The sequence below is a fragment of the Salminus brasiliensis genome, chromosome 15 (assembly GCF_030463535.1).
Source record: "Salminus brasiliensis chromosome 15, fSalBra1.hap2, whole genome shotgun sequence".
Classification (NCBI taxonomy): Eukaryota; Metazoa; Chordata; class Actinopteri; order Characiformes; family Bryconidae; genus Salminus; species Salminus brasiliensis.
This window is the reverse complement of record NC_132892.1, coordinates 31134938-31151191: the sequence shown is the minus strand read 5'-3', so window position 1 is coordinate 31151191 and position 16254 is coordinate 31134938. Positions and strand designations below refer to the sequence as shown.

At 43.6% G+C, this 16254-nt stretch overlaps 1 protein-coding gene across 1 annotated transcript; it reads right to left on the bottom strand.

Moving 5' to 3' along the window:
* Nucleotides 1-5: 5 nt before the first annotated feature.
* Nucleotides 6-15345, bottom strand: pi4k2a (phosphatidylinositol 4-kinase type 2 alpha). Its single transcript, XM_072656802.1, has 9 exons — nt 14677-15345; nt 4918-5118; nt 4518-4649; nt 4106-4259; nt 3352-3413; nt 3128-3227; nt 2301-2434; nt 2151-2210; nt 6-1353 (listed from the first exon to the last, which is right to left on the bottom strand). The coding sequence occupies exons 1-9, from the start codon at nt 15019-15021 to the stop codon at nt 1192-1194; spliced, it is 1350 nt and encodes a 449-aa protein (XP_072512903.1). The 5' UTR covers nt 15022-15345; the 3' UTR covers nt 6-1191.
* Nucleotides 15346-16254: the final 909 nt, after the last annotated feature.

Genomic DNA, 16254 nt, shown 5'->3' with positions numbered 1-16254 from the left:
AATAATGCGTCTTCTCTGTTTTAATTGAATATGGTGCAGTTATAGCTTATCTTTTATCAGTAAATACATTACATACAAATTATACAGTGCATCGCCACAAGACATGTTAACGTCAGTTCTGTTGACATCTGTTAATAATAAAAAAAAAAGTAATTCACCTGTTTTTCAAAAAGTAATTTAACAAAAAGACAAAACAAAAAACCCCAGATGTTCCAATGCAACAAAGTGGGGGAAGAGTGACGGTAGCTGATACATATCTAATCGTACCATGATAATGGCATCATACCAACTTTCCCCAGTGTTGAGAATGGATCGCTCCAGTGTTTCTGCATGTGATCAGTTTAGATATACACCCTCTGAATGGCCTGGATACATGAAGATGCATGCACACAAAGCAAAACCTTAAATTAAATGTAGAGATTAGAAGTGGACAAGAAAAAAGTGGGGGACAAAAAAACAAAACAAAAAAAATTACAAAAGAAAAAAAATAAAACAAAATAAGAGGTAGGGAGTCTGAATAAACAGATTTATTTTAAACAGTTAAGTGTTGCAAAATGACAAACACCAACCAAAAAAAACCCTAAAATAATAATAAAAAAAGAATAGATGTGCAAAAAAAACACAAGAAAACAAAAAAACAAAATATAAATGTTGAAATATTTAATATTTTTTAAAGTACATGTGCCAAAAAAAAAAAAGAAAAAAGATGCTGGCCCCCTCTCCCCCCTCACATACTTGAAATAATAATAATAATAATAATAATAATAATAATAAAAAAAATAAAATAAAAAATAACTAAATCTGAGGGGTCGGGGGGTAGTGTGTTAGAACTGGCGAGGACTAGAGAGATTGTGATTCTGAGTGAAGCTCTAAAGATACTCATAATCGAGTGTAATCACGGTGAGAGGCGCGGCCGTAGTAGAGCATGTCTGTAGTAGAGGCAGCAGGACGTTCTAGACATGCAGCGGTTTCTTCTTTTTTAACTGTGTATTCTTGCAGTTCCTTCTCCACACAGCCAGAGGGCAGCAGAGCACAGGTGAGCAAGCGCTGTGGCATGGCAATCATGCGCATGTCCATTGCAAGTCTGACTACAGTAGAACGGTTCTTCTACGAGTTCTTAGTGGGTCACTTCAGTGTGTGTGTGTGTGTAAATAAAAGTCACACACAGACACACACACACTCTCCAGTTCTTCACCACCAGGTGAAGAACGGCCGTCTGCTCTGGAAACTCTGTGTGTAAGACTCAGTGTTGGCCCGCTGCGGCGCCCGCGCCGTCTCCACGATAACGGGGGGCATCTGAACAAGCTGCAGAGGAGTTTTACCATCCTTCATAGCCTGACTCAGGTTCAGAATCTAAGAGAGAGAAGGATCATGAGCAAAATATCCAATACACTGTATGGACAAAAGTATTGGGACACCTGCTTGTTTATTCTTTCTGAAATCAAAAGTTTATCCTGCTTTTGTTGGAGTAACTGTCTCTACTGCCCAGGGAAGAAAGCTTTCTACTAGATTTTGGAGGAGCATTGCTGTGAAGATTTGATTGTACTTAGCGACAAGAGCGTTCATAAGGTCAGGATGTTGGATGATGATCACTACCACCCCACCTCATCATCCCCAACTCCCCAACTTATTCCAAAAGTACTGGATGGAGCTCCACCACCATCATTCCAGAGACCACAGTTCTTCCACTGCTCTACAGCTCAATGCTGGGGGGCTTTATTTATACCCCTCTAGTCCACACCTGGCCTGGCATTAGGCAACATGGTGCCAATAGGCTCATGATGTTTATCTGCTCCAGAGAGTCATATAGAGAGTACTTCTTCTACAGGGACTAGACAAGCTGTGTGTGTGCATTTGCACATCTGTGTCAGCAATGGGTGCAGCTCAAAGAAGATGAATGCATTCATTAGAAGGGGTGTCCACTAACTTTTGGACATGGTGTGTATAATTGATGTAGGTTATATCTCCAGAACAGCAGCTTTACAAGAGAAGGAGAAAACCTTCTTTACTTTCAGTGGATGTCAACGTAAAAGATTTTAATCCAAGTCGTTTTGGAGCATTTCTATTGGTCCACTCATCACAAAGGTGATGCCAGATTCATATTATGTCATGTGATGCGTAGTTTTTACAGGATATACAGACAGACTGACCTGTCCCCTCATTACTGAGATCTGCTTGTGGAACTGCCCTCTATCGAAACCGGGATCTTTCTGCAGAACAGAAAATGGATCAGTGAGTCCCCAAACTTTTGATGGGCAGTTTCATTTTTTTCAATCTCATTGTTTTGAGAGTGTTCCCACCTTAAACAGTTCGTAGAGGTCCTCCTCCAGGTCTTTGATAAAGTTGGGGTCCGACAGTTTGGGCAGAACCAGCTCGCGGATCTCCTGAGAAAACGGCACCTTGGCCTGCGCCAGCCATGCCCAGTAAAACGGGTCTACAGGACACCAAAAAAACACAAACTATCAGCAGTTCATAAAGTCATACAATTTTTTTACAGTAGAAGGAAGAAACAAGAGCTTCTCATTCTGAAGGAAGAAAGTAGTGAGATCTTGTCGGTGAGCTAGTCTGAAGAACAGAGCTCGGTTCCTCCAGGTTTTTCCTGGACGTCCCGCAGTCCAGCCAGCACAGCGTGGAGGATGTGTTCAACTCCAGCAGCAGCAGCAGCAGCTCACCTGATTTACCATCATTAAGCCCTGATTTACCACCAAACCAGGTGTTGATCTGAGGAGAACTCTAAATAACACTAGACTCCATGAGAGAGGAGAACTTTGGAGATGTTCTAATGATGAACACAGTGATGGAGAACCACCTCCACTTTTATCAGTGTTTATTCTAATATCAGTGTTTTACTGAGGAGATCAACACTTACTGACCAGATCAGCAGCTTTTCACGCACAGGGGACTAAAGCTTCTACACAGTGCTGTATAATCTGTGCTATAACTGTAAATAAGTCATATGGCTTTAAAGGAAAATGTATAAAGTGACGTAAACTGAGCAAAGTCCTCAGATCGTAACCATGGACAGATTTAGAATTTTGTGTCTCGAGCAGCTCAAATGTAACAGCTGCCTTTTCCGGATTCATCATAAGACATGAGGCAAGAGTGAGGTGATCAGGGATTGGCTTACAAGCTCTCCAGGAGTCAGGGTGTTTAAGGGGGAAGGCCAGGCCATTGTCTATAGCTGCTATTTTGATGATGGGATCCTTTACTACGACCCAGTCAGTGTCCTGTGAGGCACACGCAAACACAGGTTTAATAAATACAGTAAAGGTTTATCAATAAAGTGAAATACTCTGGGTCTAAATCAATAAATGGATAAATTAATAAATAAATAAATAAATTAAATCTTACCCTGTTGCCTGATGTGTCCATAGGACAGTCATATTTGATAAGCCAGTTGTCATTGCCTCGATCTGCAGAGACCAAACACACACATTAAATTTATTACATAGGTTAATGCAGTGCAATAATGATAATATAAGTAATAATAATAATAATTAGTTTGCAATTAATGAATTAATCTGCAGATTCTGAACTGAAACAAACCAAAACATATATTTCAAACAAAGCAACCCCCCCCACCCCTTCTAACAAATGCTTTCATCTACTTTTAGCTGCATCCATTGATGACAGATGTGCAAATGTACACACACACAGCTTGTCTAGTCCCTGTAGGGAAGTAGTACTGCCAATAGAATAGGACTCCCTGGAGCAGATCAACATCAGGAACCTAATATTGGCACCATGCTGCCTAATGCCAGGCGTGGGCTAGAGGGGTATAAAGCCCCCCCCAGCATTGAGAAGCTGTGGAGCACTGGAAGATTAACTGGGTTCTCTGCAAAGATGGATGGTGGAGCGCCATCCAGCACTTTTGTGGCCAAATGCAATCACACCTCTAACAACAATGCTCCAGAATCAAGTAGAAAGCCTATAGAGACAGTTACTCCGACAAAAGCAGGAAACACTCTTTAATATCGCTGATTTCAGTGTCCCAATACTTTTGTCCATATAGTGTAGCATAGTGTCCTGCAGCAGAGATCTTAACCGTTGTAAAGTTTTCTAATAGTGTGTCAGAGCAGTGTTCTGCCGACGCTGACATGGTTACCTGTGTTACGGATGATGTAATCCAGCACCACCAGCCTTTCGAACTGCAGCTGGAGTTGCCGGTTTGTGTTTTCCGGTAACGGCTCAGCCTCAAAACGCCGCAACCAGAAGTCAGCATCTTTATACCCGTCCACAAAGAGCTGGAATGACCCGACCTGAACCAGCAAACAGAGACAAATACTGCAGCCACTGAACTGAATCATTTTGAGTCATTTCCTCCAGGCCACTAGGTGGTGCTGTGTATACAGTGCAGTGCTGCAGTCCTACAGGTGTGGGTGTTGAAATGAATTATGAAAGTGATTATGTACTGAGTGCTCTCTGTTCATGTGCAGATTTGAACACACACACACACACACACACACACACACACACACACACACACACACACACACACACACATTATGCAGGCTGACCTTTGGTGGCAGGCCGATCCTGTGGAAGCGCTGACCGACCTTCGGCACCTTCTCCAGAGCGAGCCGCTTACCCCGAGACTTCACTCTGTCTATGGCACTGTAGTTAAACGTCTCACTCGCCAGATACACCACCTACACACACACACACACACTTTAATATGTATGGGTTATAGGTTCTCATGCTGTCATGCGTGTGTGTGGAGAGTACAGGAGTTTGCCAGGGGACAACAGGAAATGAAAGAGCTGACTGGAGGATAGAAGCTTTCAGCACCAGCCTGCAGAGTCATGCCTACTTTGTAACGCGAACACACACGCGAACACACACGCGAACACACACGCGAACACACACGCGAACACACACTATATAGGGAAGTAGAGAGAGGGAGGCAGATACACTCACTCTGGTTCGTGGAACGATGCTGAGCTCCAGTTTCTGGTCCACCAGGCTAGCTCCTGCCTCAGAGAGGTAGCCCTGATTCAGCACCAGGCAGTCCCGGCCGAAGCAGCACGGGCAGCACAGCTTCTGCAGCCACTTGGTCCATTTGGGGTTCAGCTGCCCATACGGCTCCTCGTTCTTTGGCTTAAATACCCCGATGATCTTCTGCAGGACAGGGGGACACGATGGGCTCAGAACTTTTGCTTTAATGTTTAGGTTTTGTTTCTTTGGGTTTATTCTAATGTTATATAGAGTTAATTACAGGTAGACACTCTCACTGACCACTGACTATGTTTATGTGGGTTTATTCTAATGTTATATAGAGTTAATCACAGGTAGACACTCTCACTGACCACTGACTTTATGTTTATTTGGGTTTATTCTAATGTTATATAGAGTTAATTACAGGTAGACACTCACTAACCACTGGCTTATTGTTTGTTTGGGTTTATTCTCATGTTATATATGATCAGTGGTCAGTGAGCGTCTACCTGTAAAACTCTATAAACCATTATAATAAACCCAAATAAAGGTTTACAGGTAGACACTCTCACTGACCACTGCCCTTTTGTTTATCTGAGTATTCTAATGTTATATAGTTTTACAGGTACATAGTGACCGCACTACTGCATAAACCTCAGATAGACCAATCAACCGTCAGCAATAGCCTGAAGAGTCTGCTGCACTGGAGCGGACATGCTCTTTTTCGATTGGTCAAAACAGCAAACAGTCAGTCAAAATAACAACAACCTGGTTAAGATAAGGTTTAAATTACACAAGCTTGTTTTCAGGAACCTTCCATCCGGATTCAGAATCATTAAAGTGGATATTCCACACACAGCCAGGACGTCCACTCCGGCCAATCATATCACTGTTTATTGCAGTAATCTCAGTTCTGGGCATCTCTACAGCTGAATCTGGCTAATCACGTTAATATGAGCACACCGCTGTGTTTGTGAACAGTGGAACAGGGGGCCAAGCATTTTAATCATACCAAAGCCTCAAGAAGCAGAAACAGGGAAAGGAAATCATGCGGCACAAGATCACAGATCCCAAAATATAGATATTTATGCAAAAAATGTAGAATTAATTATATAATTATAATAATTACGAACGGTCTTTACTTGCCATATTAAACCCCATTAAAGATGCTCTCTTAGTGAGGATATATACACCAACCAGCCAGAACATTAAAACCACTTACAGGTGAAGTAAAGCACATGGATTATCTAGTTCCAGTGGCACCTGTCAAGTAGTGGGATCTACATATTAGGCAGCAAGTGAACATCTCCAAAGCTTCAGGCAGGTCTTGTAGGGTGTTACCCGTTATGTCCTGGCCAGCACCTAGCCAAAGTGCTCCAAGGAAGGACAACTAGTGAACCATGGTCACCTAAGGCTCAGTGATGCTCACACAGGTCCCACTTCACAACCTGCCACGGTGCCAGATACCACAGGACACCTCCAGAGCTCTCCTGGAGTCCGTGCCTCGAAGAGTCGGAGCCGTTTTGGACCTACAGTATGTTAGGCAGGTGGTTTTAATGTTATGGCTAAGAGGTGTACACTGCATACTAACGTTAAGTGTCAAGCTAGTGCACAAAATACCAACAGAGAATGATGATCTGACGTCGCTATGCCAACGTTTGTCGTTACTACAGCAAATTCTAACAGAACAAACTGATTAATTAATTTATTTATTTGTTTGTTTGTTTGTTTGTTTATTTCATCCACTGTGGCTCACTGAATCCCCAGGACTGTTTTGACTGACGTTCAGTGAACAATCGGGACACAGCACCTCACTCACTGCTGTCCGAAGAGTAAAGGTCAACTGTGAGTAACATCTGGCCAGTGGTGACACTACTCATAGGAGGTTAGTCACAGGTCACATGATGCACCAATTTCGCAAGAAGTAGTATGTATGTGTGTGTGTGTGTGTGTGTGTGTGTGTGTGTGTGGGTGGTAATTCCATATCATGTCCTAACAAGTGACTAAAACACGGTCATGTGTTAAAAAATGAAGACATCCCACAGACAGCTGTGAACCCTTTTGAACATACAATACATTACAAGTCCAAATGTTTGTGGACACCCCCCCCCCCCGTCGATGTATGCTACTTTACATTGCACCCTTGGCCGACACAGATGTGCAAACTGTGACCCTAACATGACCCTAGTGGCACCATGCTGTCTAATAATGCCCGACGTGGGCTAAAGAGGGGTATAACCCCCCCCCCAGCATTGAGAAGCTGTGGAGCAGTGGAAGACTAACTGTGTTCTCTGGAATGATGGCTGGTGGAGCTCCATCCAATACTTCTGGAATGCGTTGGGGGTGATGGGATCACTGAAGCTTGTGTGGCTGTACACAATCAAATCCTCACAGCAATGCTCCTCCAAAATCTAGTAGAAATCATTCCTCCCTGGACAGTAGAGACGGTTACTCCAAGATAAGCAGAATAAACTAATATTATTGATTTTGCAAGAATGCAGGAGCAGGTGTCCCAATACTTTAGTCCATTTAGTGTATCCCAGGGCTAAAGGTGAAGACTGCTATGAAAGGCTGTATGTATGAGCACGGGAAGATCCATGTGAGCCGCTTTATGGATCCAGATGTCTGACTTCAGGGGAGTTCCTTTAACCTTCTGGGATTCTGTAAATAAATAAATGAGGAACCGATGCTTATGGTTCTCTGCAGGAAGTGTGGACGTTCTCTGGTCTAGCTCCATTTATCGGTTAATCGGCCTCATCGGTGTGTTGTAAACTGGGCAGTTACAATAGTCCTGGATTCACTTCCTTTTTCACTTACACACACATACATACATACATACCGCTGGGCAGCACATGACCCTTAAAGCAGTGGTATGCATAGGTCATAAAAACATGAACGGAGACTTGTAGTGTAAGGGGATTAGCCTACACTACTGCCTAAACTGACCCTGTGACTCCATACTATATACACACACTCTCCCTCACACACTCTCTTCTGAGCTGAGGAAACATCTCGGACCAGCCCAGAGCACAAAAGACACTTTTAGAGTCACTCAGACTGTCTTAGATTTGATTAGCTGAAGCACCACGACTCAAATTAGCCTCCCCCAAAGCAGCCAGACCCATGCAAAGCAGTGGTGAGCTGATCTCCATAAAGAAACGAGATCAATGCTTTAAAGCAGTGAATCATTTCTTTGGGCCGACCGGCCCGGACACTAATGACAATAACAGATTTTAGATTTTATAAGCCCAAAAGCACACAGACCCAATAAAACCAAGTAAGCTGCAACAATACGGGACGTCAAAGTTCACAAAGTCACATTTCAGTGGTCAAATCTAAAAACATCTCGCCAGTGGAAGATCTCAATACTGGTATGATTCAGAGATCATTGGTCACAAACAAACCCTGAAGTTCTCCAGCAAACTCCAAACCTCTGACAAACGCCAACAAACCCCAAAGAGTTTCCCAGCAAAACCACGTTCTCCAACAACCCCCAAAACGTGATCTACAAATCCAAACTTTCTCAAACACCAAAACACTCCAAGCCTTTGCCAAACAAAGACAAACCCGAACACTCCCCAACAAAATCAAACCGTCTCCCAATGCATCCCAACCCTTCTCAGACAAGCCCTAAATCTTCTCCAACACCCCCCCCCCCCAAACAACAAGCCTCTTCCTGACAAGCCCCAACCCTTCTCCAAACAACCAAACTAAACTTTTTCCACTTAAACCCAAACCTTCTCTAACCAATCCCCCAAAACCCAAACGTTCCAACAAATCCAAACCCGATCTCAAACCTTTGCCCAAACGCCAAGAAATGTTCCCCCACAATGCATCCCAACCCTTCTCCAAAAAACCCTCAAACCAACAAGCACCCCCAGAAGCCCCGGTCCTTCTCCAAAAAATTAAACTTTCACCACAACGCTTAACAAACTCAAACCGTCTCCAACAAATCCCCCAAAACCCCAAACGGTCCAACAAATCCAAACATGATCTCAAACCTTTGCCCAAATGCCAAGAAACAGCACAAAAGATGATCTAAAAATAAATAAATAAATAAAACCCAAAACACCACCACCACCACAACAGCCACTGGACCCCCATTTCAATGCATCCCAACCCTTCTCCAAAAACCCTCAAACCAACAAGCACCTCCTCACCGACAAGCTCCAATCCTTCTTCAAAAAACAAAAAACTTTCACCACAACGCTTAACAACCCAAACCTTCTCCAACCAATCCCCCAAAACCCCAAACGTTCCAACAAATCCAAACATGATCTCAAACCTTTGCCCAAACGCCAAGAAACAGCACAAGAAAATGAGCAAAATAAATAAATAAACAAACCCCAAAAACCCAATACTACAACACCACCACAACAGCCACTGGACCACCACCCCCCTTTTCGTTCTGTCCTGAACACCCCCCTCCACCCAATTCACTTAGACCCAAAATACTCCCCCAAAGAAAACCTCTATTTCAGATTCTCCAGCGTTCCCATCCTCTCTACCGCTGTAAAGAAGTCAAAGTCAGTAGGTTCCTCTACAAAGAACAATGTCCCACCAAACTCCACTCTGAAGGACTGTTCACAGACGGGACGCCTCGAAATCTGTGGAATTCCTCTTTAGTTACTTAAGAAGACGTAGAAGACAGACTGACTCACACCCCTCTGGCTGTTCCGTTAGCTCAGTGATTGGACTGCATTAGAGCACCAGAACTTCTACCTGGGTCTGGTTCCAGAACTTCTTCAGACTGCCTGGAAAAGGGGAGTGAAAGTGAGAAGTGAAAAAAGTCGGTGACCTCACTGCTTATCAGCAACAGTCCTCAGGTTCCAGTCTATAGTGTCTAAAGTTACGTCCAGGACAGGCGGCGGCGGCAGGGCGAGGCAAGGCGGGTCGTGTCCAGATTTTTAGTCAGCGTGGGAATTCAGTGGACCAACAAACCCAACTACAACCGGACCGATTCTAACCAAGGGTAGAAGATCATGGACAGTCGGGTCGTTCTTACAGACCTCCCACTTGGCGCAAGCGCCCCGTTTTGGCCACATTGATGCCAAACAGTTGCCTCACAAGGTCGTGCAACAATTGGACCCACCACAGAGCCATATTACTACACGTGACGGGGTGGTTAATGCCTCAGTCACACTCCAGAGACGTGACTGGCTCTGATCTTATTCACAGATCTCCATTCTCCAAAAAACCAAAGCTCTGGCGGTCACATGAAGCAGAAGTGGGCAACGGTCAACGTTATTAAACACTTAAACCTTCCCCACCCCCCCCCCCAGTACTGAAACGTGTGGTTTTGGGGGGGGGGGGGTGGCTGGACCTCAAACTTCCCAGAACTACACAACATCAGTATCGCTCACTAAGAAGCAGAGCAATCGGAGCAGTTCTTCTGTGACTTGAGAGCAAACTCCAGGCCTATTCTTTAGAACCACCGTGACCAAACCACATCTGGAAGATGCAGTGAGATTGTCCTGGTAAATCTCAGCCCTGCTCTTGCACATTTCAGAACTTTCCTGCTTAGATACACGTAATTCAATTTATCGTCTCGTTACTAAGCCCTTCATGAGGTTCAAAGTGTTTCTTTGGAGCATGAAGAGCATTAAAAACGGCCGGGTATGAAGATCACATGTCCCAAATGAGGCGTACTATTTAGAAAGCGTACATGTTTGAGAAGGGAAATTTCACTATTTTTGCAAAACTAAAGGTTAATATGTAAACAAAACCATTCGTAGAGGTTTGGTGTGAAACTGTGAAACTTTACCAATGTCAGAATTGTTCACAGTGCTGGTGAAGGGCCTCCAAAAGCCGCAATTTATCCTACAGGTTGGTTCAGCTGTTTCCTTATGAAGACACACAGCTAGGTTTTGGAGACGCTTCAATGGTGGAACTATCAAGCAAAGCCCAGGAAGAAGACCTGAACCTCGTATCTCCTCATTTTCTCCACGACTTTCAAAGTTTGAGGCATTTTTGTAATTGTAATATTATTTAGAAAACGTTTGTTGTCGTCCGAGACAGTTTTACCGTAGTTTGGAGATGGTTTGGGCCTGGAAATGGTCTTTATGGACTTTTATCGGATCAAAATGTTCATACCATTTAACCATCAAAAACATTACATATTACCTCAGAGGATACAAGGTATCTGGTAGGTTCAAAACTGATATATCTTCTGTTGCATTAATAGCTACCAGTTTCCCAAAACATGGATTTAGCTTTGAAAATTATTATTTTTTTAGTCTAAGCTTATCTGGGAAACCTGCCCATAATCTTTACGGTTATAGTCCAAGCCCAGCTGCATTGACTCATTACTACTAGACAATTCACTAACCTGGGGGTCTTACGCAACAAAGGGTATCTCAGTGGACCTAGATAGAATGGAGGAGAACTTCTGTTGATAATGTCGAACGCTCTTAATCTCTTAAGAGTCTGAATTCCATCTATTTTCACAAGTTTCCTGTAGGACATGTTAGAGACTATAGAAGAGCACTAGTTTTCTGCAGGACATGTTAGAGACTATAGAAGACCACTAGTTTTCTGCAGGACATGTTAGAGACTATAGAAGACCACTAGTTTTCTGCAGGACATGTTAGAGACTATATAAGATCACTAGTTTTCTGCAGGACATGTTAGAGACTATAGAAGACCACTAGTTTCCTGCAGGACATGTTAGAGACTATAGAAGACCACTAGTTTCCTGCAGGACATGTTAGAGACTATAGAAGACCACTAGTTTCCTGCAGGACATGTTAGAGACTATAGAAGACCACTAGTTTCCTGCAGGACATGTTAGAGACTATAGAAGACCACTAGTTTCCTGCAGGACATGTTAGAGACTATAGAAGACCACTAGTTTTCTGCAGGACATGTTAGAGACTATATAAGATCACTAGTTTCCTGCAGGACATGTCAGAGACTACAGAAGACCACTAGTTTCCTGCAGGACATGTCAGAGACTACAGAAGACCACTAGTTTTCTGCAGGACATGTCAGAGACCATAGAAGACCACTAGTTTTCTGCAGGACATGTCAGAGACCATAGAAGACCACTAGTTTCCTGCAGGACATGTCAGAGACCAGTAAAGACCACTAGTTTCCTGCAGGACATGTCAGAGGCTATAGAAGACCACTAGTTTTCTGCAGGACATGTTAGAGACTATAGAAGACCACTAGTTTTCTGCAGGACATGTCAGAGACTATATAAGATCACTAGTTTCCTGCAGGACATGTCAGAGACTACAGAAGACCACTAGTTTCCTGCAGGACATGTCAGAGACTACAGAAGACCACTAGTTTTCTGCAGGACATGTCAGAGACCATAGAAGACCACTAGTTTTCTGCAGGACATGTCAGAGACCATAGAAGACCACTAGTTTCCTGCAGGACATGTCAGAGACCAGTAAAGACCACTAGTTTCCTGCAGGACATGTTAGAGGCTATAGAAGACCACTAGTTTTCTGCAGGACATGTTAGAGGCTATAGAAGACCACTAGTTTTCTGCAGGACATGTTAGAGACTATAGAAGACCACTAGTTTCCTGCAGGACATGTCAGAGACCAGTAAAGACCACTAGTTTCCTGCAGGACATGTCAGAGACCAGTAAAGACCACTAGTTTCCTGCAGGACATGTTAGAGACTACAGAAGACCACTAGTTTCCTGCAGGACATGTTAGAGACTACAGAAGACCACTAGTTTTCTGCAGGACATGTCAGAGACCAAAGAAGACCACTAGTTTCCTGCAGGACATGTCAGAGACCATAGAAGACCACTAGTTTCCTGCAGGACATGTCAGAGACCAGTAAAGACCACTAGTTTCCTGCAGGACATGTTAGAGGCTATAGAAGACCACTAGTTTTCTGCAGGACATGTTAGAGGCTATAGAAGACCACTAGTTTTCTGCAGGACATGTTAGAGACTATAGAAGACCACTAGTTTCCTGCAAGACATGTCAGAGACCAGTAAAGACCACTAGTTTCCTGCAGGACATGTTAGAGACCAGTAAAAACCACTAGTTTCCTGCAGGACATGTTAGAGACTATAGAAGACAACTAGTTTCCTGCAGGAAATGTTAGAGACTATAGAAGACCACTAGTTTCCTGCAGGACATGTTAGAGACTATAGAAGACCACTAGTTTCCTGCAGGACATGTTAGAGACTATAGAAGACCACTAGTTTTCTGCAGGACATGTTAGAGGCTATAGAAGACCACTAGTTTTCTGCAGGACATGTTAGAGACTATAAAAGACCACTAGTTTCCTGCAGGACATGTTAGAGACCAGTAAAGACCACTAGTTTCCTGCAGGACATGTTAGAGACTATAGAAGACCACTAGTTTTCTGTAGGACATGTTAGAGACCAGTAAAAACCACTAGTTTCCTGCAGGACATGTTAGAGACTATAGAAGACCACTAGTTTTCTGCAGGACATGTTAGAGACTATATAAGACCACTAGTTTTCTGCAGGACATGTTAGAGACTATAGAAGACCACTAGTTTTCTGCAGGACATGTTAGAGACTATATAAGACCACTAGTTTTCTGCAGGACATGTCAGAGACCAGTAAAGACCACTAGTTTCCTGCAGGACATGTCAGAGACCAGTAAAGACCACTAGTTTCCTGCAGGACATGTTAGAGACTATAGAAGACCACTAGTTTTCTGTAGGACATGTTAGAGACTATATAAGACCACTAGTTTTCTGCAGGACATGTTAGAGACTATATAAGACCACTAGTTTTCTGCAGGACATGTTAGAGACTATAGAAGACCACTAGTTTTCTGCAGGACATGTTAGAGACTATATAAGATCACTAGTTTTCTGCAGGACATGTTAGAGACTATATAAGACCACTAGTTTTCTGCAGGACATGTTAGAGACTATAGAAGACCACTAGTTTCCTGCAGGACATGTTAGAGACTATAGAAGACCACTAGTTTTCTGCAGGACATGTTAGAGACTATAGAAGACCACTAGTTTTCTGCAGGACATGTTAGAGACTATATAAGATCACTAGTTTTCTGCAGGACATGTTAGAGACTATATAAGATCACTAGTTTTCTGCAGGACATGTTAGAGACTATATAAGACCACTAGTTTTCTGCAGGACATGTTAGAGACTATAGAAGACCACTAGTTTTCTGCAGGACATGTTAGAGACTATATAAGATCACTAGTTTTCTGCAGGACATGTTAGAGACTATATAAGACCACTAGTTTTCTGCAGGACATGTTAGAGACTATAGAAGACCACTAGTTTCCTGCAGGACATGTTAGAGACTATAGAAGACCACTAGTTTTCTGCAGGACATGTTAGAGACTATATAAGACCACTAGTTTTCTGCAGGACATGTTAGAGACTATAGAAGACCACTAGTTTCCTGCAGGACATGTTAGAGACTATAGAAGTTTTTATTTCTAGTTTTTTGAGCTTTAAAGTGGCACTTCAACGTGGCACTGTCAAACAAACCCCATGGAGAAGACCTGAACCTCGTATCTCCTCATTTTCTCCACGATTCTCAAAGTTTGAGCCGTTTTAACAAAAATAAAATGACTTAGAAAATGTTTGTTGTCGTTGTTATCGCTCATCATCCGGGTCTTTGCCCAGGTCCTGACGTCACCTGCTACCTGCTTCAAAACATGCCCATTTTAACGGGAAAAATGGGAGTTAAGTTTGATTGAATAAGGACAAGGGGGTTATTAAGAGGTTTAGACCCAATTAAGACGGACTAAGACCCCCGCTCTCACCCCTTGAGAGTCTTTGACGAAGTAGCTCCCACTGGATCCCTGGTAGATTCTCTCCGGGTAGATCCCGTCCTCGATGGCGCGTTCCGCCTTCCGCACGATCTCTCTGAACTCCGGATCCTCGGGGAACTCGTTCCTATGCGGGTCCCTGGGAGAGCCTCCTCGGTCTCGATCCAGCAGCGGCTGCCTCTCTCGCTCCCGGCTGCGTCCTGGGCTCCCCGCTGGGATGCGGATCACGGTTCCCGGTGCCCCGCCAAATCCGGCTCGGGGACTCGGGGGCTCGGCCGGGCGGTAGCTGAAGTCGGCGGAGTCGCGGAGCGGCGAGACCAGCGGGCTAGTCTCGTCCATGGCGGAGAAGAGAGGGGAAAGGAGGGAGGGAGGAGAAACGCGGGGGGTGTTAAAGCGAACAGGGGCGCGTCTGTTTCTGTCTGATTTAATGATGCTGCAACACAAAGTGACTCCTCAAAAAAGCGTCAGCTGACGGTCAGCTTCCGGACAAGGTCAGTGACGTAGGAGGGCGCCAGCCAATCAGCGAAGGCCGGTGAGCGAATCGCGTCACGTTATTGGCTAAAGCCGTCACCGCCCCACGGCAAACACGTGACAAAACACAACACAGAGGCGCTGAGCTGATTCAGAGTTTACTCAGAGTTTATGAGGATGACTTACGGCTGTCTACCCCCCCCCCTCTTATTAATATAATAATAATAATAATAATAATAATAATAATAAATAAAATCCATTAGAATTAACACCTATAATATGATTAGTCTAACTTAGAGAACAGTTAGACTAACAGTTAGTTTTTCATATAAAACCACAGACTATTAGTTACCTAGTTTCCTGCAGGACATGTTAGAGACTATAGAAGACCACTAGTTTTCTGTAGGACATGTTAGAGACTATAGAAGACCACTAGTTTTCTGTAGGACATGTTAGAGACTATATAAGATCACTAGTTTTCTGCAGGACATGTTAGAGACTATATAAGACCACTAGTTTCCTGCAGGACATGTTAGAGACTATAGAAGACCACTAGTTTTCTGTAGGACATGTTAGAGACTATAGAAGACCACTAGTTTTCTGCAGGACATGTTAGAGACTATAGAAGACCACTAGTTTCTTGCAGGACATGTTAGAGACTATAGAAGATCACTAGTTTCCTGCAGGACATGTTAGAGACTATATAAGACCACTAGTTTCCTGCAGGACATGTTAGAGACTATAGAAGACCACTAGTTTTCTGCAGGGCATGTTAGAGACTATATAAGACCACTAGTTTTCTGCAGGACATGTTAGAGACTATAGAAGACCACTAGTTTTCTGCAGGACATGTTAGAGACTATAGAAGACCACTAGTTTCTTGCAGGGCATGTTAGAGGCTATAGAAGACCACTAGTTTCTTGCAGGGCATGTTAGAGGCTATAGAAGACCACTAGTTTCCTGCAGGACATGTTAGAGACTATAGAAGACCACTAGTTTTCTGCAGGACATGTTAGAGACTATAGAAGACCACTAGTTTTCTGCAGGACATGTTAGAGACTATAGAAGACCACTAGTTTTCTGCAGGACATGTTAGAGACT